Source organism: Humulus lupulus, chromosome 2 (assembly GCF_963169125.1).
Source record: "Humulus lupulus chromosome 2, drHumLupu1.1, whole genome shotgun sequence".
Taxonomy (NCBI): Eukaryota; Viridiplantae; Streptophyta; class Magnoliopsida; order Rosales; family Cannabaceae; genus Humulus; species Humulus lupulus.
The window spans coordinates 8,819,461-8,846,719 of record NC_084794.1 but is presented as its reverse complement, the minus strand read 5'-3'; the positions used below and the strand labels follow the sequence as shown (position 1 = coordinate 8,846,719).

Here is a 27,259-nt window from a genome sequence, read left to right as displayed (position 1 = left end):
CTAGAAAACACAACTAGACGATGTGTCACCTACTACATATATCCCTGTTTTTTAGAGTTATTGTAACCTTGTTTCGAAGCTAATATAGTAACCTCAAATTAATTTCTTATTTATGACCATAAATATCTCTACAATGCTCTTTTAACAGCTAGAATGTTGGTGGATGTTTTCAAATTCAAATGACATCAAGAACTCATAATGACCATTTATTATATGCTAGACATTTTACACTTTTATTCTTAGAGTATTAGACAAAGAGTAATAAGCTTGATAATTCCAAAAATATTTCATCTTTAAGCCTTTGTTTGGTCCTTGAATTTTAAGAGGGAAATTTTTTTATGAGAAAAAATAAAAAAGAAAAATGAAGGAAAATATGTTCTACAAATTTGATAGAAGACTTATTTTTTAATATTTTTTTATATACTTATAATTATTCTAAATTTGAAGTTTTAGTTTTTCTAGAAAAAAATCTTAATTTATTAATTCAATTCAAAAAAACTAAATCATTAAATTTTTTTTTAAAAATCTAAACTCCGAACAAAACCTAAAAGTCCATGAATAATTGTCATTCTAAACATATTATTATGTTTACGATCTTTTAAAAATATATGTCCATTTGCTTATCTTATTTGATCTTTTGAGTTTTCTTCAAATAACAAAATCAAAATATATTAACAAAATAATAAAATTACCCACTTTATTTGTAATAATTTATTTCTTCCAGGATAAAAAAAATCAATCAATCAACATGGGAATAAAATGAAATCTCGAAACTCAAATCTAAAATTTATTGTATAGAAAAAATCTAAAAATTTATTTGTTTTGTTTTTTAATGGATTTTTCTTCTCTATTTGGCTAAGAATAATTAGGAAAAATAAAAAGAGAAATATGGTGGACTTTATATAAATATTATAGATATAGTGACATACTAAGAAAAATAGAGAATATTGAGAATGGAAATTAAAAAAATTGGGTGGGATTAATTATTGAGAAAAGAATGAAAGAGAATTCAGCTACCGATTAAATGTCGTACAACTTCTTTGATTCTTTTTCCACATGGTGAGGGAAACTTTTATTTGATTGTATTTTGTCTTCTCTCACAAACTAACAAATTTAATAGTGAATATGTTACTCTAATTTAATGTGATTACTATTAATATCATTTAATTGATTTTTTTATGTTTGAAAATATTTTGTATATACTGATAATGTGTTGAATTTTTCCATTACATGTCACCACAAATGTATAACAAATTCAAAGGTTATATATATTTTAAAAATTAAATTGCAAAATATAAAATTAATAATATAAAAACAATACTATCCCCTTCTAAAAAAACAATACTATCCCATATTAAGTATAAATTAATTGGATAGCTGGAGTCAATAATCTAACAATACTTTCTAATTATATATACCAAAACATAGAGTCATCAACATATATATCAAAATTATATTCAAAATATTTAACATTTTAAAGAGGAATATGGATACACTTTTCTATATTAATGCGTGCACAATTTACACTTTAATAATTATTTATAGTACATAGATTGATTAAAAATACATTCTAATTTATGGAAATCAACTATATGATAAAGCTAATTAATGTACTGTGTCATATCATCCATATCCCTAAATATCCTCACCTAATCAGCAAATCATAACTCACTCAACTCATCAAATATAAATATAGCCTGGTCTCTCATCATCTATACAATAATATATCGGAAAAATACTATTTTGGCTATTATTTTTTTTTCCGAATATGTAATCGGTTTTTGTATTTTATTAAATAACAATTCGAATTATGTGTTTTACAAAATTGATCAAAATAGTACTCTAGACTTGATTTTTGTTAAAATATTTTTAATTATAAGATTAATTATTCGATCTCAAATCGTTGGAGATAAGATGCGTTCACAGTAACGAAGAGGGTAATCAATGAGCTGAGAATAAAATATTATATTTGAAAATATTTTGACAAAAATCAGGTTTAGAGTACTATTTTGTAAATTACATAATTCGAATTGTCATTTAAACACAAATGCTGATCGCGTATTCGAAAAAAACACCAAAATAGTATTTTCCCTAATATATATAAATAAATATAAAATTTGGTCGCTATTGCAATTAATTTACAATATATATCGGTTGGCAGCTGGTTCAATCTCCAAAATCAAACCTCTTCGAAATTCAACATAAGGGTAAGCAAGTGGGGATTCATCTGCTTTGGTCTTCCACCTACAAGAATAATTAAGTAATTTTCTCATTAATATTAATATTATGAACATCTCAAACTCATCATGATCAATTGATCATCTTTATGTAACAATATATGTAATATATCATTGTCAAAATAATTAATTATTATTAGCAGACAAAAGGTACTATGTAGCTAATTAAACAGTACACAATAAACAATCATATAATAAATATTTGGTTGAAAATGAGGGCACTAACATAAGATATTAATGTTGAATTAAAATGTTATGATACTAATAAGAATAATAAAGGAGTAGTACTAATGAAAGTCAATTATGTGGGTTCGTAAGTGGGTCGCAGAGGGCTCACAAAACTAAAACCTCATTGTGTGGAATAATCTTGTGTAATTAATAATTCCATGCAAAAAAGCTAAGATATGTCATTGTCAACAACAACATACATAACGATCTAGCTAGGAGACTCAACTAGTTGGTGATGATGATGATGATTATTAGGTTATTTTATTATATATAATATACTTATAATTACTATATCAACTTATTTTAATTGATGATTAATTACCTATAATTAAGGACAATATGATGAAGGCTGAATCCAATCACTACTTTGGCTAGTTCGGCCCCCGGACAAAGCCTTGCTCCACCACCAAAAGGTGTCACCTTCTTTCTCATTTCCTTGTCCTGATTATATATATACGTACATGTCAATATATATTATTACTATATATATATATATATGGAACTCTTAAAAAATTATTATCAGTAGGAATTTTCTCTATTTAAACACTGATAAATTGTATTTCTTTTTATGACGGTGTATATTATAGCTATGGGAGCGACTACAACACATTTATTTTTTTGACAACACCGGTGCAGTCAGTTTGTGTTTTCTACACCTCGATAAATTTGTTTTCAATTTTTTTTGTATGGCATTGTATATTAATTGTATTCATTTAGGACACCTTGCGAATTTTCAAGAAATTCCGAATAATTTACAGTGCCGAAAACAAAGTTAAAATAGTTGACTTTTACATGCGTATACAAAAAAATAAGCAAGCGTGCAATAAGTTATTTGAGCCCTGTTTTCGATACCATAATTTATTCGGAATTTCTTGAAAATTTTGTAGGATGTTCTAGATAGCTACAATGTACACCGTCATATAATTTTTTATTATTATATTTATCCAGGTGCCGAAAATAGAAAAATAATGCATTATTGTTGTCAAAAAAGTAAATGCGTTGTAGTTGCTCCCTATACTTATAGAAGACCTATTACAAATTTTTAAAAAATTTCGAATAATTTCGGGTACTGAAATCGGAATTCAAACCGTCTTTATAAAAAATAAAACAGACACGCATATAATAAGCTAATTGAATCATAATTTTAACACCCCAAATTATTCAGAATTTCTTTAATTTTTTTGAATTCCATGTGACTACAATATCCACCGTTATATCAAAAATTAGGCTATTCATTCCATAAACAAACAAAAAAAGTTCCAAAATAAAGTCCCTAAAGCAATAGTACCCCATATATATACTATGATTTTTATAAAAGAATATATAGTAATAGTTAATGGTACGTACGGTCCATCTCCAAGGATTAAACTCGTGGGGTTTGTCGTGAAGGGATTGATCAAAGTGCACGCCTGTGAATATTGGAAACACTTTCCATCCTGATGGGATCAGAATATCTGAAACGTACAATATATAAACACATATATTTTATCAGAAAAAACCACTTAATATAATATATATATATATACTAGATAGAAGCTACGTGCACGTTTGCTTAATTTTATTCATAGAATTTATTAAATTTATATTAATATTATATAAATTTTGAAATAAATATCCTATTTTAATTAAATAATTTATTTATTTTTGTTTAAGTTTATAATTGTGCTAATTTTTTAAGTTGAGAGTGACAACAAGATATTATATATTATATATTTAATGTAATATTAAATATTATACATGGATAATAAATTTAAGTTTCTTGCTAGTTTTTTTTTAAAAACAATTTGTTACTAATTCACAGTAAATTATATTATATGTATAATATGATATTATTCTAATAAGTGAGTTTAAATTTAATTAAATTTTATTTAAGTTATAAAACATATAATTTTATTATTTTAAAATAATTATCATTGTAAAATATCTCAAAAATATCATATTTTAATTTGTTTAATTATTTATTATTTTTAAATAATTATCATTACAAAATATCTCAAAAATATTCTATTTTAATTTTTTTAATTATTTGTTTTATTTTATTTAACTTTAAGAGTTTAGAAACTACAATTAAATATAAGAATATTTTGTTAAATACAAGAGTATTCCGTTAAAGTTAACACTAAAAAAAATAAAAACTGTTAAAACAAAAAAATATTATTATCTACACACTTATTATATATATAGAAGAGATATTAATAAATAATATAATTTAATTTAGTATAATATGTATGTATATATATATACCTTTATATTTTACATCTTGAAGAGCTTTCCTATGGACGAATTTGACTACATTTCCACACCTCATGGCTTCACATGTGACCTGATCATCATAATTAATCTCAATTAATTAACAATCGCACATATATATATATATACACTCAAATTTGCATTATTGGTTAAGTTATTATGTTCTTACATGGTAAGTAAACTCCATTTTCTTGTAATCTTCCCAATTCAAGGGCTCCCCATCTTTTTTGTCTTGCCTAATTGCTTGGTGCTCTTCCTGTTTATGTATATATATATATATATAAAGACACATGCATATATTACTTTATTAAGATATAATTAATGAATCGATGTAATAATTATTATGAAGATAAAGAGAGACAAAATTATAAGAGAAAGGGGTACCTTTAATTGTTGCAAAACATGAGGTTGATGACAAATAAAGTAGACAACTAAGGACATAAGAGTCGCGGTTGTTTCATATCCACCTAATAAGATATCTAATACAATGCTCAATTTCTCTTCTTCACTTAGATTCTCTTCCTTTTTCATTATCATATCTAAAAACACTTCTTCTTCTTCTTCTTCACCCACTTCCCTTTTTCCTACTACTCTTTCTTCTATTATATTTTTAACTATTGAAGAAAGCCTCTCTCTTGCCTGAAAATAAATAAAATCCATATATATTTTATAAACTGTGATATATATATATGATCAATATAATGAAATAATAATAATAATAATACCTTGACTGCTTTGTAATATGATGTCCCGGGGAATAATATGGGCAAAGAAACAAAACCCTTCATGTAAGTTTCAAAGTCTTCTAAAATCTGTACGGCTATAGGCTCATTGGGTTCAATATTCAAAACACTCTTTACCATAACACTCAGTGTCATCTGTATAAAATTATTAACTAATATATTAGCACTACTAGCTAATATAAACATATATATATATACAAATATATATTATTACGTACCCTTTTAGCTTCTTTGAAGAAGGAAACTTGTGTAAGGTCATTCCAGGATTTGATCATGGATATGACCAAATTCTCAACACAGCCAAGGAATTTTGGTTGAGACTTAGATGAGTTGATGAACCTTACAATAATGCTCCTCAGCTTCTTGTGAAGATCTCCGGACACAACAAGTAGAGAATAGTTGCCAAGAATACCATGCATTGCCTTGGGATAATATGCTTGGAATAGTTTCTCTTCGTTTTGAAGAATGAACAAGTTCAGCTCAACATCACATGATACTATTGCTGGTGAACCAAATAGATGTGATTTGAACACCATTCCATACCTGCATGTTGACACACACACATATATATATATATAAGCTCCAAAACTACTAAATATACATACATATATATTCTTATTGAGTAGAGAGAAAAGAAAAGAAAGAATCACCTAAGGCAACGATCTTGGAGGTAGGTTCCCAAAGAGTTAGAATTGTGAGGCTTGAGAAAGGCAAGAGTCTCACCAAAAAAGGGCAGCCATCCCATGGTACCAGCAGGTAATAAGTTTTGAGGCTTTGCTGGTAATTTAGCCAAGAACTTCATGAGAAGAAGAGAACCCAATAGCCCAAAAAGCATGGCTAATAATATTGTGGTACAAGTACTCATCATCAAAATTGGCTCGAACATTGTTTAACTTTTCAATATATATATATATATATATATTCTGTTTATAGTACACAAGCTTTCACTAGATGATCTAGATCAAAATGCTTGGTACTGAGTCTACTGATCTTATATATAGTTGAGTACAGCTTAATTAATAATAATATTATTATTATATAGTTTATATTATTCAACTTTTTAATATATATTTGACCTATATTGAACAATTTTAGATCTAGGCCTCTTTCTTGCTCCCTTGTCAATTGTCATGACTGCACCTGACAGTGATCATTAAATGAAAAAAAACAAAGGAACTAAAATAATCAATGAAAAGAGATTAATAGATATGTACAAAGAACCAATTACTAATCGAGCTTTTATATATAAATATATATATATATATTTAAAATTAAGCGTTTTTAAAATGCTTGCACGATCATTTGTAAATGTCAAAGCTATTATTATGACGAACATATATCTCAAAAATATATATGAAATTAAAAATGTCAAATTCATGCATTTAGTGTGATCATTACTAAAATTTGTGATAATAATATGTTAATTTTGCAAGCTTTTCATATGGAACAATATTTAATTAAAAATTAAATTATTCGTTTCCATACCTAACTAGTTTATTATTACATAATTTTTTGCGTCAAAGATTCTCAAAGCTAAATTCTCAATAGGGTAGATACAAATACAAAAATTAATAATGTACAATAATCTCAATTATATCCCTTTGTTGCCTAAACACTAGTCAGGTCGTATACAATTAATAACAATAGGTTTCCTAAAGCAATAACAAAGAGGAAACACACACTACTTTTGAAAATAATATATATAAGAGTTGCATTATTATTATTATTATTTTTATTTTCACAATGTTTTTCTTCTTTTTGTACGTGTGCAAGCCTTGATGTGGATGTTTTCAATAGAAACCCGACCAAAAATGGTGACCAATTTGCTTTGAATAATCATACATATACACTGTATTTTCGGCTCCTGTTGGCTGTTGGTTTGTTTTTTAGGGTTTACCATAATATATAATGATACTAAAGAGAATTTGGGCAATGTGTTATGTGTGTACTCTATATATAGTGTAGTAGAGCCTTTTATATATATATATATATATATATATATATATATGCAAACAGGGAGAGAATAAAGGAGTCAGATCAAAAAGAAAAATGGCTTGACTAGTCATTATATATGTACTCTTTTATTGGAGCTAATTAAGTTGTTTGGTGCATGCACGTGCAATTGGAGTTTATTGGGGACCCGGCCAAAATTCTCATTTGAATATATCTGATCGAAAAATTAACATATTAGCTGGAGACCAATTTACATTTCAATCATGGCTATATAGTAGTAGATAAATTATGACTTTTAACTAATAAGTAGAAAGAAAAATAAATAAATATTCATATATAATCCTACTGCTATGTTTGAAAATAATGCAGAGAAATATTAAGAGAAATATTAAGGGAGATTATGGTGTCCAAAACCACAAGGAAATGATATACTGTTATTGATGCAATTTAATATCGGGTCTCACACATTTAAATTTAATAAGTATTATGAGATATCGTTAACCAACCATAAAGTGTCACCTCATGTGGTATTGGACACCTTAAGATGTCAAAGAGCAACACTAAAAAAATTAAGAATAATATTGTTAAAAACACACATTACTATGATTAAATTATATATTAGTAGTTAGTTTTTCAACCATTTCATAAGGTGTCATGCAAACGATTAAATCATTATTAATGATCGATGATGATTAATAAATATATGTTCATCAAAGTATTAATGTTAGCTTAAGAATGGGGAAACACTAGCCGATTAATTATGGGATATACTTTGTTTGTCCCCTTTCACTTTGTACAACCATCATTGATATAATAGACCTTAACTTAAATCCATACATAAAATATATATAGTCATAATTCATTTTATAATAACTAATTCTTATCCAAGCTATTTTTAAAGTGTTATTTATCTATAATTTTTTGTTTATTCTTATCATATCTCTTTTATATAAAAAGTGTGTATAGATAACGAATTTTTTTTGTTTTAACGGTTTTTATTTTTTTTTCTGTTAACTTTAACAGAATATTCTTATATTTAATGGTAGATTGTAAATATGACTTAAACTTAAATAAAATTAAATAAATAAATAATTAAACAAATTAAAATATGATATTTGTGAGATTTTTACCATGATAATTATTTAAAACAATAAAACCAAATATTTTATAACTTAAATAAAATTTAATTAAACTTAAATTTAATATTATATTAAACATATAATATATAATCTTTTATTGTCACTGCCAAATTTAAAAATTATAACAAACATAAACTTAAACAAAAATAAATAAATTAATTAATTAAAATAAGATATTTTAAATAATTAAATCATATTTATTTAAAAATAATAAAAGCATATATATCATTTTTTATCTTATAAATTTGTGTGATAGTGAAATTATTATTTTTCATCAAATTCACCAAAGGACATTGTGAGATACATTAGAAACTAAAAATAATTGATGCATGTATACTACTGTCTACACTATGACTTTTTCTATTCTTATTTTATTTCTATTACTAATTTCTTTTAAAATATTATTGTATTTTATATATATGTCATCCAGCCATGTAAATATATATCTATATCAACGTTGTGTTTAGATATCATATATGTAGAGATTATTGATATAAATATTTATATATACTATATAAAACTATAATTCATTCATTTATATTGTAGGATTTTACCAAACTGTCTCACACCAGTTCACTGATAGAGTTAGTCAACAAAGGTCAAAATAGACCTTCCATTAAAAACGTATGCGACTTTACAAAGACCACATGCATATACAAGTTGTAGACAAATAAACCCTAAACAAAAGCTAATAAAAGATATCATTTTGCAAAAGAAAGAACAGCCTTCGACACTTCTCTGCAAACAAGCTTTGTTAAGGCAAAAAACCAGAAAAGAAAATGAGATTTGAGAGAATTAATCACACAGAAATGCAATAGAAATTAAGAGGGTAAAGAAAACACAGAGATTATCAAGGTTCGCCCCAAAAATGGACTACTTCCTCGTTGAGCTCGCCTCAGGGATGCAGCTCAGCCTTTTCATTCAACAGTCAGGATATTGGGTACAACAAAGAGAGGTTCCGAGTCACAAAACACTGACGGATAAGCCTCAAAACTCTAGCTATAGAGCAGTTGTATGGCTTTCATAGCGTTTAGTAGTTGTACCAGTGTGATTTCTCGATGAGGTGCAACAAATGAAGATCTAGGTGAGGTTGAGTGTGGCTTACGCTTTTTTAATGATCTTTTTTATGGTTATGCCAACAATGATAGGTGGATTTGGTAATTGGTTTGTTCTTGCTCTCTGTTTTGTTCACTATTATCTTAACTTTCTTACTAACACTCTCTCTCTTTTTCTTTCTGTACAAAATCCTCACGAGAAAAACTCTCTGACTATCAACACTTGGGGATTCTTGGAGTTGACTTCCAAATCTTGAAAAATGGCACTCATACATTTGATAAGCTTCTTCTTTTCCTTTTATATTAGTAAATGTACCGAGTGTTGTAATCTGTTGAAAAAACTATATTCTGTTGAGATCTTGGTAGATTAGTTTTGCATGACTGGTTTTCTGTTGTAATCTTGTTGAGCTGTAATATTATATGGCAGAGCAGTTTTGTAAGGGGATTTAAACAACAAATTCCACCTAAATTCCCTTATAAGGCTGCTCAATCATAGTGTTTGTATTCCCTGAGGATTACTCGAATAGTGATGCTTTTATCCTCCTTGACTGTTACCTAACAAGTTTAGGCAGTGTTTAAACTTAGTTAGGATTAGTATTTTAGTACCCATGTCTGCATGATTATCCTCTGTAGGAACCTTCTTGATGTTGACCACTTCTTGTGTAACCCGATCCCTTATAAAATGATACTTTATTTCTACATGCTTTGTTCTGTCGTGAAAAACTGGATTCTTACATAGGTGTATGCAGCTTTGGCTATCTGAATAGACTGTAGGTTTTTCTCTTAATAGGCTTAGTTCTTCCATTAGACCTTTGATCCATATTGCCTCCTTTATAGCCTTTGTTACTGCTACATATTCAGATTCTTTAGTTGATAGGGCCCCTACTGGCTGTAGTTGTACTCTCCAGCTTACACAGTTCCTTCCACCAAGAAAAAGTATGTTGAAGTAAACTTCTTTTTGTCCCTATCATCTGCATAGTCAGCATCTCTATATCCTTCTATCAAAGTACATTTTAGTTTCTTAGTGAACTTAAGTCCCACTTTAGTAGAACCAAGTAGATATCTAAACACCCACTTCATAGCCTCCCAATGCTCTTTCCCAAGGTTTGCCATGTATTTTCTTAAGACACTTATAGCATAGGCTAAATCTGGTATTGTACACACCATAAGATACATTATAGATCCAACTGCATTAAAGTAGGGTACCTTGTCCATTTCTTCCTTTTCTAACTGTGTCTTAGGACACTGTTCCTTGCTGAGGTAGTACTGGTTTGTCAGAGGTTGCCTAGTTGTCTTAGCATTCTTCGTGAAAAACTTTCCAATGATTCTTCTCACATAGTCTCCCTGAGATAAAGTAAGCACCCCTTTGTCTCTATCCCTATGAATACCTATGCCTAGGATCTTAGTTGCCACTCCCAAGTCTTTCATTTCAAATTCTGATTTTAGCCAACCCTTCATTAGGTCTATTGTAGTTCTTTCCTTGCTTATTATGAGCATATCATCCACATAAAGCAGTAAGTAGATCACATCCTTCATCTGAGATCCCTTACAATATAGGCATGTGTCATAGTATCTCTTAGAAAATCCTTTCTTATTCATGAAAGCATCAAACCTTTTATTCCATTGCCTTGGTGACTGCTTTAAACCATATAGGGATTTGATTAGCTTGCAAACCATGTGTTCATTTCCCTTAACCTCATACCCCTTTGGTTGTTCCATATAGATATCTTCTTCTAGTTCCCCATGTAGAAAAGTTGTGGTAACATCCATCTGATCAACCTCTAGATCATATTGTGTAGCAATATAGAGCATGATTTGTATAGTCTTATACTTAACCACTGATGAGAAAATTTCAGTAAAATCAATCCCCTCCTTCTGTGTAAAACCTTTTGCAACCAGTCTAGCTTTGAATTTTATAAGTTCTTCCTTGTTTCTGCCCTCTTTTAGCTTGTACAACCATTTGCATGACACCACATTCTTGCCCTTAGGCCTATTTACCAACTTCCAGGTTCTGTTCTTGATTAGTGAGCCCATCTCTTCATTCATAGCTTCGACCCAATGCTTAGAATCCTTGTCTCTCATAGCTTAGTTATGTCCAGTCCCATAGCACTCACAAATGCATAAGCCAACACTTCTTCCCAAGCATTAAAACCGAATTTCTAGGTAGTCTTAGGGATTCTTCTTGTTCTGTCTCTAGTAAGTTGATAATCTGTCAATGTTTCAGTTGGTTCTTGTTCTTCTAGAGTAGGTTCCACTTGACCTGTATTATCCTCTTGAATATGTTCTGCTTGATCTGTTCTTACTTGGTCTGGTTCATTTTGATAAGGCTCTGCTTGCATTAAATCTGGTTCTGCTTGTGCTATTTTGTGTTGGTTTATTTCTGCATGATAATCTATTATGGTACCTACATGGTTAGTGTTTAAACCTACATCTGCACTAGAAATAAGATTAGTAATGCATGGAAAAACATCTTCATTAAAAACAACATCCTTACTTAGTATAGTTTTAAGACCAGATTTTTCCTTAACCCACAATCTGTATCCCTTAGTGCCTTCTGGGTAGCCTAAGAAAACACACTTTAGGGCTCTAGGCTCTAACTTACCTACATTTTTGGGTGCATAGGCTGCACAACCAAATACCCTTAAGTTTGATAGATCAGGTGGTTTTCCCGTCCAAACTTCCTCGGGTGTTTTGCATTCAATAGCACTAGATGGGCACCTATTGACTAGGTAAGCAGTAGTTAGAACAACCTCTCCCCATAAACCTTTAGCTAGACCTGATTGTAACATTAAGCATCTAACTTTATTCATTAATGTTCGGTTCATCCTCTCAGCAACACCATTTTGTTGAGGGGTTAACCGAACTGTTTTGTGCCTTTGAATCCCAACTTCCCTGCAATATTGATCAAACTGATCATTGCACTATTCTAGCCCATTATCAGTTCTTAGGGTCTTGACTCTGTGATTAGTAAGGTTTTCCATCAATGTTTTCCACTGGACAAATTTCTGAAAAGCTTCACTTTTATGCTTAAGTAAAAACACCCAAACTTTCATAGAATAGTCATCTATTATAGACATAATATAAGAACACCCCCCATGAGTAGAAGTCTTTTCAGGACCCCACAAATCTGAGTGTGTGTATTCTAGGATTTTCTTAGTTTTGTGTGCCCCTGTCTTGAACCTAAGCCGATGATGCTTACCAAGTATACAAGATTCACAAAAGTCCACCTTGCTCACTCTGTCCTTGCCAAACAGGTTCTGTTCACATAGGATTTGTAGTCCCTTTTCACTAATGTGACCGAATCTTCTATGCCATAAAACAGTCTTTTGATCTTCAGTTGCTTGTGCATGGTATTGTTGCATTGAGTCACTGGTTCTCCTTGCAGATAGTATAAGCCTTCATGTTTGTGCTCCTTTATTATAGTCATGGCTCCCACAGTAAGTTTTATTGTACCTGCCTCAATTTTACTCACAATACCCATGTCATCTGGAACACTAATTGAAATAAGATTTCTAGCAAGATTAGGAACAAACCTGACACATGTTAGTGATCTTACAGCCCCATCAAACATTTTAAAACTTACTGTACCTGATCCTTCTATTTTGGCATGATTGGTTGTTTCCCAAAATGACTTTTCCTCATGTTGATTCCATGAAATCAGTCAAAAATTGTTTTGTGTTAGTCATGTGAAAATTACAACTTGAATCTAGTATCCAATCGTCTTTGAATGTTGTGGCTGAGGCATAGACTTCTCCACTATCATAACCACTACTTATATTAGCCTGCTTTGATTTATTTTTGAATGTACGATAGTTTGATTTATTTGTTTCTAAGTCTTGTCCTTCTACTTTGAATTTATTCTTTCTTGTCCAGAGATAGCATGTAACGCCCCAACTCCAGGGACCGCTACAGTGCACATTGCAAACAGTGCTAAACTCGCTAATCGAGTCATTTGGCCATAAATGTGTAACTAAGTATGATTAGCGGTTTAAGGATTAAAATTTTTGGTTAAGATATAACGTTTCGCTAGAACGTTTACTATATACATTGGGATCCCAAAAATATAATTTCAGAGTCTATTACAAGAGAATATTTACAACAGGCCGTTCTAAGCGGCAAAACAGGGTTTAACCCTAGTTCCTCTTTCAAACCCCGCCCAAGTATTGGTCGAGCAACTGCATATGTACACGTCATCACCTAAGCTTTCCAACTCAATGATGGTCCAGCTTCCTTTTGCCTTTACCTGCACCACAAAGCACCCGTGAGCCGAAGCCCAGCAAGAAAACTCATATGCTCATGAACAGACATATCATGATATCGAATCATATCTGGCATGCCTAGCAAACACAACTTTATTCAAGCATGTAAATGAATTCAAACCAATGCTGGGGTATCTAGGATAAGAAATCCTGCCCTTCTGATTGGATGACTATCAAGTCAATCTAAATCAGATGAGTGTCTCAACACTTGAGGTTCTGGTAAACCATGTTGAGTGACCAACAAGCAAGTCACTACGGGGCCGGTGCCCATAGCCATGCATATGATGATCAAAATGATCATACAGAGCTCCTAGCTCTGATCAGATGAGTGAATATCACTTGAGGTTCTGGTAAACCATACTGAGTGACTGACAAACAAGTCACTAGGGCCTCAGTGCCCATAGCCGTGTAACGACACCGTTACCTTGGCTTTCCTGCAATGACTCTTATCAGATGAGTGACTGACAAGCATGTCACTGTGGGGCCGGTGCCCATAGCCATGTGACATAACAGTCACGGGGATCGCTAGCCTTGGCTCTAAATGGCTAGCCGTTGGCTAGACAAGCGCTTTTTAGTATTCATCGACCTTGAGGTCGGTCCGGCACTAATTCTCATTTGAGTCATTCAATGCAGAAAGTCGATTAGATCTAATCTTTGTTGGCTTGCGTGAAACACGCTAAGGCCGTCCTGACTAGTGAGTCAGCACAATGTGCCCAGTACCATTGCCGAACCTGACAAGTGAGTCACAGCTTCACAGTTGATACTGACACCTTTGCCAATTCTGACTAGTTAGTCAGAGTCATGCACAAGTAAGCAATGCTATCAATATGTATCAATATGTATCATATGTCAAACATCCAAATATGGGCATTCAGCATGCTTACTTAACAATTGCGAGCATAATAATGATCATGCACAAACACAGAGACTCAGCTCTGACCTATCTCATATTCCTCACTCATGGCATGCCCTAATCACATGTTTCCCGTGCATCACATGCATCACACTTAGTCATCCAACATGCCTCAGTAATAATCATATGCAAGAATGGGCAAAATTGCCAAGCATTCATTATGCTATCAATGATTACATTTAAACATCCAACATGCATCAATAATAGCCATGCATGTCACACATGGGGTGCAGTTTTCTTACCTTCGGTCCAAGCACAGGTTACCAACAAATGAGCCACAAGCACGATCCCGATTCCAAGCCTCTAGTGAAAACCTAGTGACAACCACAAATAGTGATCCAATGAGTTCAAGTTCTAAAACCAATCCTTGAACTAAAACTTAGCCTCCAAGACATCAATCCTCACTAATCCGGGTAGTAGGAATGATACCGAGGCCTAAAACCATGTTCCCGAGGTCAAAACACCCAAATGGGCTCAAAAGCCTGCCTGAGCCGCGGCCCTAGAACCTTGAGCCGCAGCCCCCAGCACAACCAGAGGCAAGCGCCGCGGCGCCCAACACCAAGGGCCGCGACGCCCAACAAGAGCAAAACAGGGCACCTGCTTCATCGAGCAAGGGCCGCGGCCCAACTTCGGGGCAGCCATTTTTCTTCGTTTTTAACCTTTTAAAACCTCCCAAAAACATGTCTAAACATTCCCAATCATCAAATCAAAGTTCCCAAACTCCCCAATGGTCCAAAACCACCAAAACCTGAGGCTCAAACGAACTAAAAACTCAACGATTCACAAAGTCCAATTCAAGCTTAAAAACTTAAAACTTAAACTTGAATTACCTGCGATTGAGTTGTTTCCAACTAAATCCTCCGGCTAATAAGTTTCTAATTCTCCTTAGGATTGCTATGCCTCGATCCTCGCTTGAATCCGAGTCCTAGAACTCAAATTATCTTTGAAAACGCGATCGGGAGACGAAAAGGAAACTTTTAAGGAGAGAGAACGTACAGAACGTTCTTTTTATTTCTTAAAAGGTTACTTCAAGCTTAAGTAGCTTCCAATAAAACCTAATGCTCGGGGTCCCGAAAACACCCTCGAGGATATTATAGTCAAAACTTCCAGAATTTCCCCCTGGTCTTACTAACTCCCAATTTATCACCAAATATTAATCCCCATTACCCGATAACCCGGTAATGCTCTAAATACCCCCTTGATTTACTCCAAGTCAAGCTTAAATCCCGTTGTTACTTTCCCACTAGCTTACCTCCTAGGATCGTCTTGTGCTGGGTAACCCTAGCATAACCAAATAATAACAAAGCACCATGCCCATTTCACATATATGCCAAAAATGCCCGAAATGGCCAAAATATGAAAATCACCCAATTAATCACAAATGGGTTCACATGCATATTTAATACACATAAACATGCATATTATCATTAAATAGCATAATAAATCAATTATGGCCCTCCCGACCTCCTAATCAATGTCCTCAACCTTATTAGGAAATTTGGGGCATTACATAGCAGTCCTTTTTAAAGTGTATTGGTTTTCCACAATGGTAGCATCTTTTCTGGTCATTAGGTCCTCTAGAACTTGATCTGCCTCTGTTGTTACTGGGCCCCCTAGAGTGTCCTCAGTGTTGACTTCTGCCCCTATTGTGATGAGATTTCTTATGCTGAGGCTTGCCTTGACTAAAATTCACTTCTCCACTTGATGACCCAAGTTTTTCAATTTTCATTTCAAGATCTTTAGACTTGAGAGCTAAAATTACTTCTTCAAGAGTGATCTCTGTTCTACTATATTTAATAGTTGTTTTAACCTCTCTATAGGAATCTGGAAGTGAGTTGAGTATGATGATGGTCTGGTTCTCATCACTTAGGGATTCATTCTCACCCGAGTTTGCTAACTTAATGTGCATCCCTAGGAACTCATCAAGATTCCGCTCAAGAGTCTTAGTGTGACTTATCTTGTATCCGAATATCCTTTCTTTTAGTAAAATGTTGTTTGTTAATGATTTTTGTTGAAACTGTTCCTCCAACTTCTTCCATATCTTGGCTGGGGTCTCTTCTTTGTCTACCAATCTGATTATAGCATCAGATAGGTTGAAGATGATTATTCCAGTGGCTGTTTCCAAGTATTCCTTCTGTTGAATCTTGGAGGTATTTTCAGGTCACTCTATTGGATCTTCAAGAACTCTTAGTAGTTTCTGTTGTGCCAATAGAGATCTTATTTTCCTTCTCCAAATCCTGTAATCGCCAGAACCATCAAACTTATCAATGTCAATCTTAATATTACTCATGTTAGAAAAATTTGAAATTAAACTAGTTAAATAATCAGAATTATTAGCTGGATTAGTCAGTGGAATATCCACAAAGTCTCCTGTATTGAATACATCCCATGGAGGATCAACTTCCTCCAGTCTTTCTTGTCTTCTTGGTAACTCTTGTGAACTAAATCTTCTTGTCGAACCTAGCTCTAATACCACTATAGGTTTTTACCAAACTGTCCTACACCAGTTCACTGATAGAGTTAGTCAACAAAGGTCAAAATAAACCTTCCATTAAAATACATATGTGACTTTACAAAGACCACGTGTATATACAAGTTGTAGACAAATAAAACCTAAACAAAAGCTAATAAACGATATCCTTTTGCAAAAGAAAGAACAGCCTTCGACACTTCTTTGCAAACAAGCTTTGTTAGGGCAAAAAACCAGAAAAGAAAATGAGATTTGAGAGATGTAATCACATAGAAATGCAATAGAAATTAAGAGGGTAAAGAAAACACAGAGATTATCGAGGTTCTCCCAAAAAATGGACTACTTCCTCGTCGAGCTCACCTCATGGATGCAGCTCAGCCTTTTCATTCAACAGTCAGGATATTGGGTACGACAAAGAGAGGTTCCAAGTCACAGAACACTAACTGGTAAGCCTCAAAACTTTCTTGCTCTCTGTTTTGTTCGTTCTTATCTTAACTTTCTTACTAACACTCTCTCTCTCTCTTTTTCTTTCTGTACAAAATCCTCACGAGAAAAACTCTCTGACTATCAACACTTGGCGATTCTTGGAGCTGACTTCCAGATCTTGAAAAATGGCTCTCATACATTTGATAAGCTTCTTCTTTTCCTTTTATATTAGTAGATGTACCGAGTGTTGTAATCTGTTGAAAACACTATATTCTGTTAAGATCTTAGTAGATTAGTTTTGTATGACTGGTTTTCTGTTGTAATCTTGCTGAGCTATAATATTATATGACAGAGCAGTTTTGTAAGGGGATTTAAATAACATATATATATTAAAAAAAATAGTGAACCAATTTTTATTAAAATTATAAACAATGTTTACTACTTTAAAACTAAGCAAACATCTATACTTCTACCTTGTATATATATAAACTACTAAAAATTAGTTGGAACTGTACCTGATAAGCTATAATATGATTTATTATATATGTATATATATAGATGCAAACAAAATTGAAGATACTTGTATGATCGTGAATTACATAAGTTAGCTAGCAAAATAAAATAAAAAATATACTAATAAAAATCTGATAATAATAATAAAAAAACGCTATAAGAGAGTAATAATAAAAAAAATGTAGTTGTTGATGCAGTAGCTGTGTTAAAATAAATAGTAGTAGTGAATTGAGAATTCTCAAGTTTCCTTCTGTGCTACTAAGAATAGTTACTCTTGAAAAATAAAGAGAAAGGACAAAAAAAAAGGAGAGAGAGACCACTCAAATTTTATTATGATTAATAATAATAAAGAGGAACACCTTTTTATATAACACTTAGATGAAAGTTATAGGTTACAAACATACATCAAATAATTAATCTTGTAACTTCAAAATTAATAATGATAGACAGTTGAAACTTAAAATTGTTGTTATAAAACTTCTCTATATAAGATTTATTGAGAGCCAATTTCTTAATTATTTAAGATATATCTATATAGTTTCACATATTTAGAATAAAATGATATACTTTCTTTGTATTCAGACCTATGTAATCTAATGATTTTTATGAATGAATCTTGGTTTTTTATAAAATAAATAAATAAATAAAACTCTTTCCTTTGAGAATAATCTAAATCATTTCAATAAAAGATGTTTCATCATTTTTGGGACACCTATTGAGAAAAGATAACCTTTTTTTTTTCTTTGGGTGTAATAATAAGCCCTCAATGCACGTTCGAGAAGAAGCTATCATTATTATTCTTGGTCATGTATTTGGGCTTTTGATGAATATCAAAAGAAGTTAATTTGCTTTTATACTAGGCACCATGCACAGTTTTGAACCACCTATAGTTTTGTCTTTTTTGATGCTTTGTTTCAAATATGAAATTATATATATAATAGAAATAATAAAGAGGAAAAATAGATTGATTTTTCTACCTGTTAAATTGATTTTATAGCATTAATCTTATGTTTAGAATTGACACATTGGTGGACCAAGAAAAGAAAATGGAATATGAACACAGTGACTAATGTAATAATATGATCACTCATTCTTTTATTTCCTTAATTTTTTAGATTAACTCTTTTAAGACTTTAAGTGAAGGTTAAAAGAGTTTTAACTAAGAATATCACAGGTTAAATAATAAATTATCACACTTTTAAAGGCTAACACGTTTTTTTTTCTTTTCTTTTTTTCAAATACATTGTACAAACACTATATATTAGAAGAAACAGAAGAATTTCTCTTTTAAATAAGTGAATAATGATTAATTTTGAAGTAAAAATGAATTTTAAAATTAAAAAAAAAAAGAATTTTAAAATACGTGGAAAGTTAAAATTCTTTAAAATAGAAAAAGAGAGGTGAGAATGTTACAATTCTAACTAACGTGTACTAACCTTAAACTAAAGTACTATATTAGTCTCATTTTTTTAGCAAATGCAACCAAGGTTAAAAGTTAAAATAAAAATATATTTTTTGTTAAATTAAAATATAATAAAAAAATTTGAAAAAAGTTTTTCATATTTTTTTAATATTTATTTTAGTTATGCTCTTAAAATTTGGCTAAGGATAAAACTAGCTTTATCACTTTAATTTTGATCACATTTCAAGCCAAGAGTGATGGATAAATAGCTAAAAACAAAACTTGCTTCCGTATGCTTATAGAAGAGAATTTTTTTTTTTTTGAAAAGGAAAGGATCCGAGAAGACAAGTTACATCGAAATTGGCAAGTCTGAGTCCTGACTGGGCCTTAGGCAAACAAAAAAAATGAGATTTTTTCTTTTAAGTTTTTTTTTTATGTATATTTTATTCATTGAGAATTTGATGTAAATTTTATATTGGATATTTTTTTTTCTAAATCTAAATTATTATTTATAAAACTTAGATGGACTTATTAGGAATATGTCTTTTTTCAACCAATTATTTTTCTATTGATATAAAATAATCTAACACTAATAATGAGAATTTAAAATAGAGATAAACAATCTATTATAATATAATCATCTTGTGTTCCATTTCCTTTCTTGTTTTGTCTTTCTCTTATTATTATTTTTATTATGTTTTCCACACATTTATACATGGTTTTACATTGGTCATCTATTAGTATACATTAATCTTATATAAAATGTAATATATGCATATATAGAATGATATATTGAAGATGAGGCCTCTTATGTTCGGAGGCTTTAGGCAACTGCCTCACCTGCCTTAAGGTGAGGCCAGCACTGCTGCCACGAGGGCAGAGCGAGCAACACAGGGAAGATCCTTATTCCACTTAGCACTAGCTCCATTGTCAAGAGCATACTTAGAGTATCTCCAATTCATAACCTCATATATGGTGTTGCACCAATACCAAAACTAAATAATCTTAGCACCATATTTTTTTTCATTTCAACCACAACACCAAAAATTACACAAAAAAATATTTTCTTTATTATTATATTATTATATGTGTATTTATAATTTAAAAAACCCAACATAAAATATAGACTCAAATAATACGTATATGTTTATATATATATAAGATATAAATATATTTATATTTTAAAAAATATATAAAAAATATATATATATATTAAAAAAAATGTTTTGCCGTGTGAACAATGCACGGCATATATGTCGTGTCACTGTTGACACACGGCTAAATGCAGTAAACTATACCGTTTGGTTGGAGGAATTTATGCACACCAACCCCATATATATGAGATAATACCGTTCGATTGGTGATGCACTTAGCTAAACTATGAGCTACCAAATTAACATCTCTAAAAGTAAAACAAAAAACCATGTTTGGGGGTGATGTTTTTAATTCCCCAAACAATGCTCTCCATGTCTCCATAGTAACTATTGTTATTACAAAGTAGAGAAATAGCAGTCACACAATCTGTTTGAATAGAAAATTATGCAACTCCAGTTCACTACCTAGCAGCAAGCCTTCTTTGATTGCTAGTAATTCAGCAGCTTGGCTGTCATAAGGTCTGAAAAGAAAAGTTGTTGAGCCTAACACCAGCATCCACATTTATCTTGACATAATCTCCATCAGGTGGGCTCCATCTTGCTTCAATCCGGGCTTATAGAAGAGATTAAAACATTAATAAGGTACATGCACTCAAAATTTACACTTTTTTTTTTCATCTATTTGTTGACCTGATATTTTTTTGTAATACGATAAATCTCATTTTAATTAAATATAATTGATTAAAAATAATATTTTTAACAAAATATATTAGTGTAATTTTTTTTAAGGGTAGGTAACTATTTGGTACTCTGTGTTTTTGCAAAGTATCATTTTGGTACCATCTATTTTTAATAATGATCATATGGTACCCTGTATTTTAAAATCGTACATATTTGGTACCCTAAACTCAAATTCAATTAATAAAATTTTACTAATTTAATCAAACTGCTGTCAATTATGCAAGTTCCAAATTTAAATTTAATTACTTAATTACATATAACTAATGACAGTTTGATCATATTGACAAAATTTTATCAATCAAATTTGAGTCTAGGGTATCAAATATGTATAATTTTAAAATACATGGTACCATATGAGCATTATTGAAAACAGAGGGTACCAAAATGATACTTTGCAAAAACATAAGGTACCAAATGAGTAAATTCCATTTTTTTAAATAAACTTCTTTATATTAATACATCAAATCATCATCTACCCAACACAACGAGCAATAGCATCTAAAAATAAAGGGAAGTTAACAAAAATACCTAAAATTTAAAAAAAAAATAGAAAAAATTACAAAGATACATAAAGGTATAATCATAAATAAGAAGTTTGTTTTTCGTAAATAACAAATTTGTAACAATACAATTTTTTTTAACCAAAGTTTACAAATTTGTAATCATATGTTATAATTTTGTAAACAACATTTACAGATAAAATAAAAAATTGTAACAAGCAGTAACAGAACTGTTACGAACTATTATCCATATTTTTGTAAAATTTCATATTTTTCAAAATAATTTGAAATTTATAGTATTATGTATAATTTTTCCATATATAAATACTCAAAATTATCTTGAAAACTAATTTTTGATAGTGTATGGATCACTTAATTCTCTTTTCAAAGAATAAGATAACAAAAGGCAACACAACAAAGAGAAGAAAAAAAAGTTGGAAAATAATAAAATCATCTAAAGAAAGACTACTCTAGCTATGTACCGTACGAATACCCCTTCTAGCACAAAGAGTTGCATCTACATTTAGGGGTTGTTTGGTATGCAAGTTTCTGGAAACAAGAAATGAGAATCTGAACACTTTCTCATGGTACTTGGTTTTAATTTTTCTAACCTAGGAAATTGTACTCCAGAGGTTTTAACTTTTCATAATTCTGGGTTCATATGAAACTCATTTGACATGTGATTTTCAAATATCTAGAAATGTGAGACACTTCAAAATTATTATTTTTAAAAAAAAAAAATCTTAAATTAATAATTTTTTAGTTAATGACTGCTTTTATTTTTGAAGCTTATAATATATAAACAAATATACATATATCAACTTATAAAATAATAAATAATGTTTGTTTATTTAAAGAAATTGATATTCATTACTTTAGTTTAAAATAACAAATGAAATGTTATTAAAAATAAAATAAAGGTATTTTTGTATTTTTAAAATTATACTTATAGTATTTAATAAATTTATTTTTAAAAAAATATTTCATGAGTAAAATTGTTTATAAATTATAATCTAAGAAAAATTTGGTCATTTTTTAAAATGTCATTTGTTATTTATAATTATATTATTTATTATTTTGATAAATATATTATTATATTAATTTTATGAAAATATGAAAACTTACATAAATCTATGCACAACCAACACACAGAAACAGAAAATGACACAGTGATGTAAGTTTCCACATTATCAGATTACCCTCTTCAACTTTCTGAATAATATAAAACTGGTGAACTACTTATACCAAAGGACCAATTAATTTAAAGTGTCCCAAGTGAGGAGGTTTCCAAACTTTGGTCTCCATCAACCAAATCTTTCCCCAAGGATTACCCACTTATACCAATATTGGGCCTATCAAGTCCTTGTAAATATTATTAGAGGGACTTACATGAAATATGAGAAAATTTTCTAAACTTTGATAAATATGGTATTTTTTTGTGTGTGCATTTTATATGGTATTTTATGTTTTCTTACTTTTTTTTATGGGTATTGTTTTTCCATATTTGTGTAATAATTTATTAGTTTTACTATATTTAATTATATAAGATTATTTTGGCTAATTTTGAATTTTTGTGAGGGTATTTCGATAATTGTAGGTATTATTTTTAATTTATTGTTTTGTTCAGACATTGGAAAACGTTTTGTGTATCTTCTTCAATCAACATTTTCTCCGCTGTAACCGGTTACCACTATCATAACAATTTTGATTTTTTTGTGTGGTAATGATCATTTGCTACTGTCAATTTTTTTAGTGATGTGTGGTAACTGCTTATATCTATAAAAATCACTTTTATTTTTTAAGTGGTGTTGTAGTAACTAGTTAAAACTATAAAAATAATTTTGATTTTTAGTAATGTACTATTATCAAAATACCAGCTGAATTGTAACTAGTTACTTAGTGAGATTTGGAGAAAAAAAAATTATATGAAAAAAATAAACTAAATTGATCGTGAAGGTAACTGGTTACAATTCGGTTTGAAAAAAATATATGAAAAAAAACTAGTTGCGATAGTAACCGGTTACCTAGCCAGACCTGAAAACAAATAGAATCCAAACAAAAAATCTAAAATGATCATAATCGTAATTGGTTACTTATCTAGACCTGGATAGAAAATCAGATCTAAACAAAAAAAAAATCTAAATTGATTGTTATTGTAACTAGTTACAGCTATGTTTGAAAAAAAAAAATCAAATATGAATAAAAATAATTAGTTGCCATAGTACTTGCTTAAACAGGTCTGAAAAAAATCAGATTTAATAAAAAAAAACTTAAACAAATCGTGATGGTAACCGGTTATATTAGGGTTGGAAGAAAAAAAAATCATATCTAAAGTGAAAAATCTAATTTAAAATGCAAAATCAAATGTGAAAAAGAAGAAAAGCAATAAGAACAACCAAAAGAATAACATTAAAAGCAGCAGCAGCAACATCAGAAGAAGAAGAACCAAAGGAAGGTGGAGCTACATCATTGTCGGGGGGTGGGGGGCTGCGTCTCCGGCGGAGGGCGGAGATGGTGTCTCCGGAGGAGGGCTGAGAAAAAAGAACCAAGTGAGAAATGAGAGATTGAGAAATGAGAAAATGAAGAGAGATAAACGTGAGAGAGAAATGAGAGGATGAGAAAGTGTGAGAGAGTTTTGTATAAAAATATGGTAATTTATTTTTTTATATTTTATGGGATTCTCATGTTTAAATTTTTTTTAAAAGAAATTCACCATATTTTGTGGCATTTTTTTACCATGTTGCATATCCACAAATGCATGGAAAAGATGAGCTGGTGTTTTTACCATGTTGATCCATCTGATGTCCGAAGACAGAAGAGAAGTTATGAGGCTGAATTTCTGAAAAATGAAAAACTTTTTCACGAAGATAAGATAAAAGAATGGAGGGTTGCTCTAACTAATGTAGCTAATCATTCTGGATGGGATGCATCCAAGACCAGCTTCTCACTTTCTCTTTACGTTTACCACTGATCAATGTCATTTTGAGCTGTAGTTCTAGCTAGAAATCTACAAGTACTTCGGAATATTATTGGAGACGATGAGAAGATACATAAATTAAAGATACTAAATGAGAAGGAAGCTCTTGAACTATTCTATTTGCATGCCTTCAAAACAAAGTCGGTTGAAGAAAGCTACAAAGAGCTTTCAATAAAAGTAGTGAATTATGCTCAAGGTCTTCCACGTGCTCTTAAAGTTTTGGGATCTCTGTTGATGATGGACAACTGTATGGAAAGAAACTAGAGGGCGTGAACTTGAATCCTTTAGTCTTTATGAATATGCCATATCTGAAATTGCTTAAAATATTAATGCCGAAGCATTGTGTAAATGGACTTCAGTTTCCTCAAGGTCTTCATTACTCTTTTCCAGATGAGCTCAGACCATACTTGGAATTAATGGTATAAATGCCCTTTGAAATCTTTAGGGTCACATTTCACTCCACATAATCTTGTTTACCTTAAGATGGTAAATAGCCAGCTTGGGAAATTGTGGAATGAATTCCAGGTGCATAAATAAATATATACTTCATTTTTTATGTAAATTTATTGTTTATGTTTAGGTTTGAATATAAATAAAAAATCAATCAAATGGCATGTGTAGATAAATATTTGATTAAATTAATCCTTTCATTTTTTATTCCCTCACTAGGATGTTGGGAACCTCAAGTATGTCATTCTTTCTCACTCAAAGGATTTGACTTGTCTTCCGGATCTTTCTCGAGAAAATCTTCACAAGATATGCTTACAAGATTGTACAAATTTAGTTGAACTTCCTCCTTTAAGGTTTCACAATGTTCTTGACTATGGAAAAAAAGAATGGGAAGAAATAAACCGTTATAAGAATTTCATATTATCTTTATGATGATGATGATGATGATTTTGGGCAATTGTGTCACATAGTACACTGACGCAAAAACTCAACTGTGACAGTGCTAAACTGACGCAAATGACATTTTTTGTTGTAGTGAACCCAGAAAGTTGAGACTTGAGCCGCGACATGGCTAATGAGGGCCGCGGCATGAAAAGATGTTTCAGTGAGGATTTAAAGATGCGGGCCGCGGCATGGGAATGTAGAGTCGCGCCCCGCCTATTCAAAAGCTGAAAAATTTAGGTTTTAAAAGAAAAGAAAGAGAGGAAAAAAAAAAGGGAGATACAGATTTTTCTTGGAGAGGCTAGGAAGGCTTGGGGGAATTCAGAAACTTCATGTTCTCATCTATTTTTTGATGTTATTTTTAATTGTCTTTGTAATTAGATTTATGATTATGAACTAATTTGCTTTTAAGGATTTTTAATTGAATCACTTGAATCTCTATTATGAATTAATGCAGTTTCAATTTTCTTCTTCAATCTCCTTCAATTCCATATAGCCTGTTTTTATTGATTGATTATTGATTGGCCATCTATAGTCATTATTTATATGTTTTTAAATCAAAATATGAGAAGTGAGATTTGAATTTGCTTTGGTTATATTGGACATAATTTTAATTTGGAACGAGAGTATCCATATTAATTGTGTAACTATTTATCAAGTTTTTGAGATTAATGCTATCTTTGTGGTTCAATTTACCATAGAAATATAGGAAATTGTCACTTAGGTTGAGTTTATAATTCATAATATAATTATAAGCTGCTTTTGTCAACTGGTTAATTGAAATAGGCAGAAAGAAGAAGAATTTAGGATTTTGTATTAGGGAAAGATAGGGAGGATAGTTGATGAGATTAAACATCTTAATTAATTTTTCATTGCTTAAATCTACGGTTTTGCTTTAAATTGTCATTTTATTTAATTTTTAATTATTGTTCCTGCATATTATATTTTCTTTAGTTTTGTCTATAAGAATCAAAATTCTAAGTGATCAAATAGAAAAAAAGAATCACTTGACTGGTAATTGAGGATTCAGTCCTTGATGACGATACTTGATTTTACCAAGGTTATTACTAAATTGCGATACGTGCACTTGTGTAGCATATAAAATCCGCAACATTCATACATCTCCAATTTCAAAAAATATGCAAAAAGACAAAAATGCCCTAGGTGGAAACATTACAAAATTACCCTTTCACAAAAATAGATATTACAATTATCCTTTGAAAAGAAATTTCATCCCGAAATTTTATTCAAACAATTCAGGATACTGCTGTTGTGTATATTTGATTATATAAATATATATGTGTGTATGTGCATATATATGTGAGTTAAATTTAATTTTTATTTTTATTTTATGACTCTTGTTGTGGTCGTGAGTGTATATATATATATATATATGTATATGTGTATGAGTATATATATGTCATTGTATGTGTGTATATATATACTAGATCTAAGTAACGTGCAATAT

General features: G+C 30.5%; 1 protein-coding gene across 3 annotated transcripts; it reads right to left on the bottom strand.

Annotated features, from left to right (window-relative positions):
- Positions 1–2,062: 2,062 nt before the first annotated feature.
- LOC133815822 (cytochrome P450 724B1) lies at positions 2,063–6,319 on the bottom strand. Of its 3 annotated transcripts, none has more exons than XM_062248613.1 (9): positions 6,109–6,319; positions 5,677–6,001; positions 5,441–5,593; positions 5,100–5,354; positions 4,885–4,971; positions 4,710–4,788; positions 3,811–3,919; positions 2,788–2,925; positions 2,063–2,244 (listed from the first exon to the last, which is right to left on the bottom strand). In XM_062248613.1, exons 1-9 carry the CDS (start codon positions 6,291–6,293, stop codon positions 2,139–2,141), a joined length of 1,437 nt encoding a protein of 478 aa, XP_062104597.1. In that variant the 5' UTR covers positions 6,294–6,319; the 3' UTR covers positions 2,063–2,138. The 3 variants fall into 3 exon arrangements, with proteins under 3 accessions (XP_062104597.1, XP_062104598.1, XP_062104599.1); XM_062248614.1 differs by having other exon boundaries at positions 2,788–2,906; positions 3,813–3,919; XM_062248615.1 differs by having other exon boundaries at positions 2,788–2,906; positions 3,813–3,920; positions 4,765–4,788.
- Between the last annotated feature and the right edge of the window lie 20,940 nt (positions 6,320–27,259).

Bases quoted from the DNA above. Each gene is read 5' to 3' on its own strand.
- LOC133815822 (XM_062248613.1), bottom strand. From the start codon at position 6,293: ATGCTTTTTGGGCTATTGGGTTCTCTTCTTCTCATGAAGTTCTTGGCT. The intron at 5,594-5,676 runs GTACGTAATAAT...AATTTTATACAG, and splicing joins TCTTCAAAGAAGCTAAAAGG to ATGACACTGAGTGTTATGGT. The intron at 2,926-3,810 runs ACGTACCATTAA...TATATTGACATG, and splicing joins AATCCTTGGAGATGGACCGT to TACGTATATATATAATCAGG.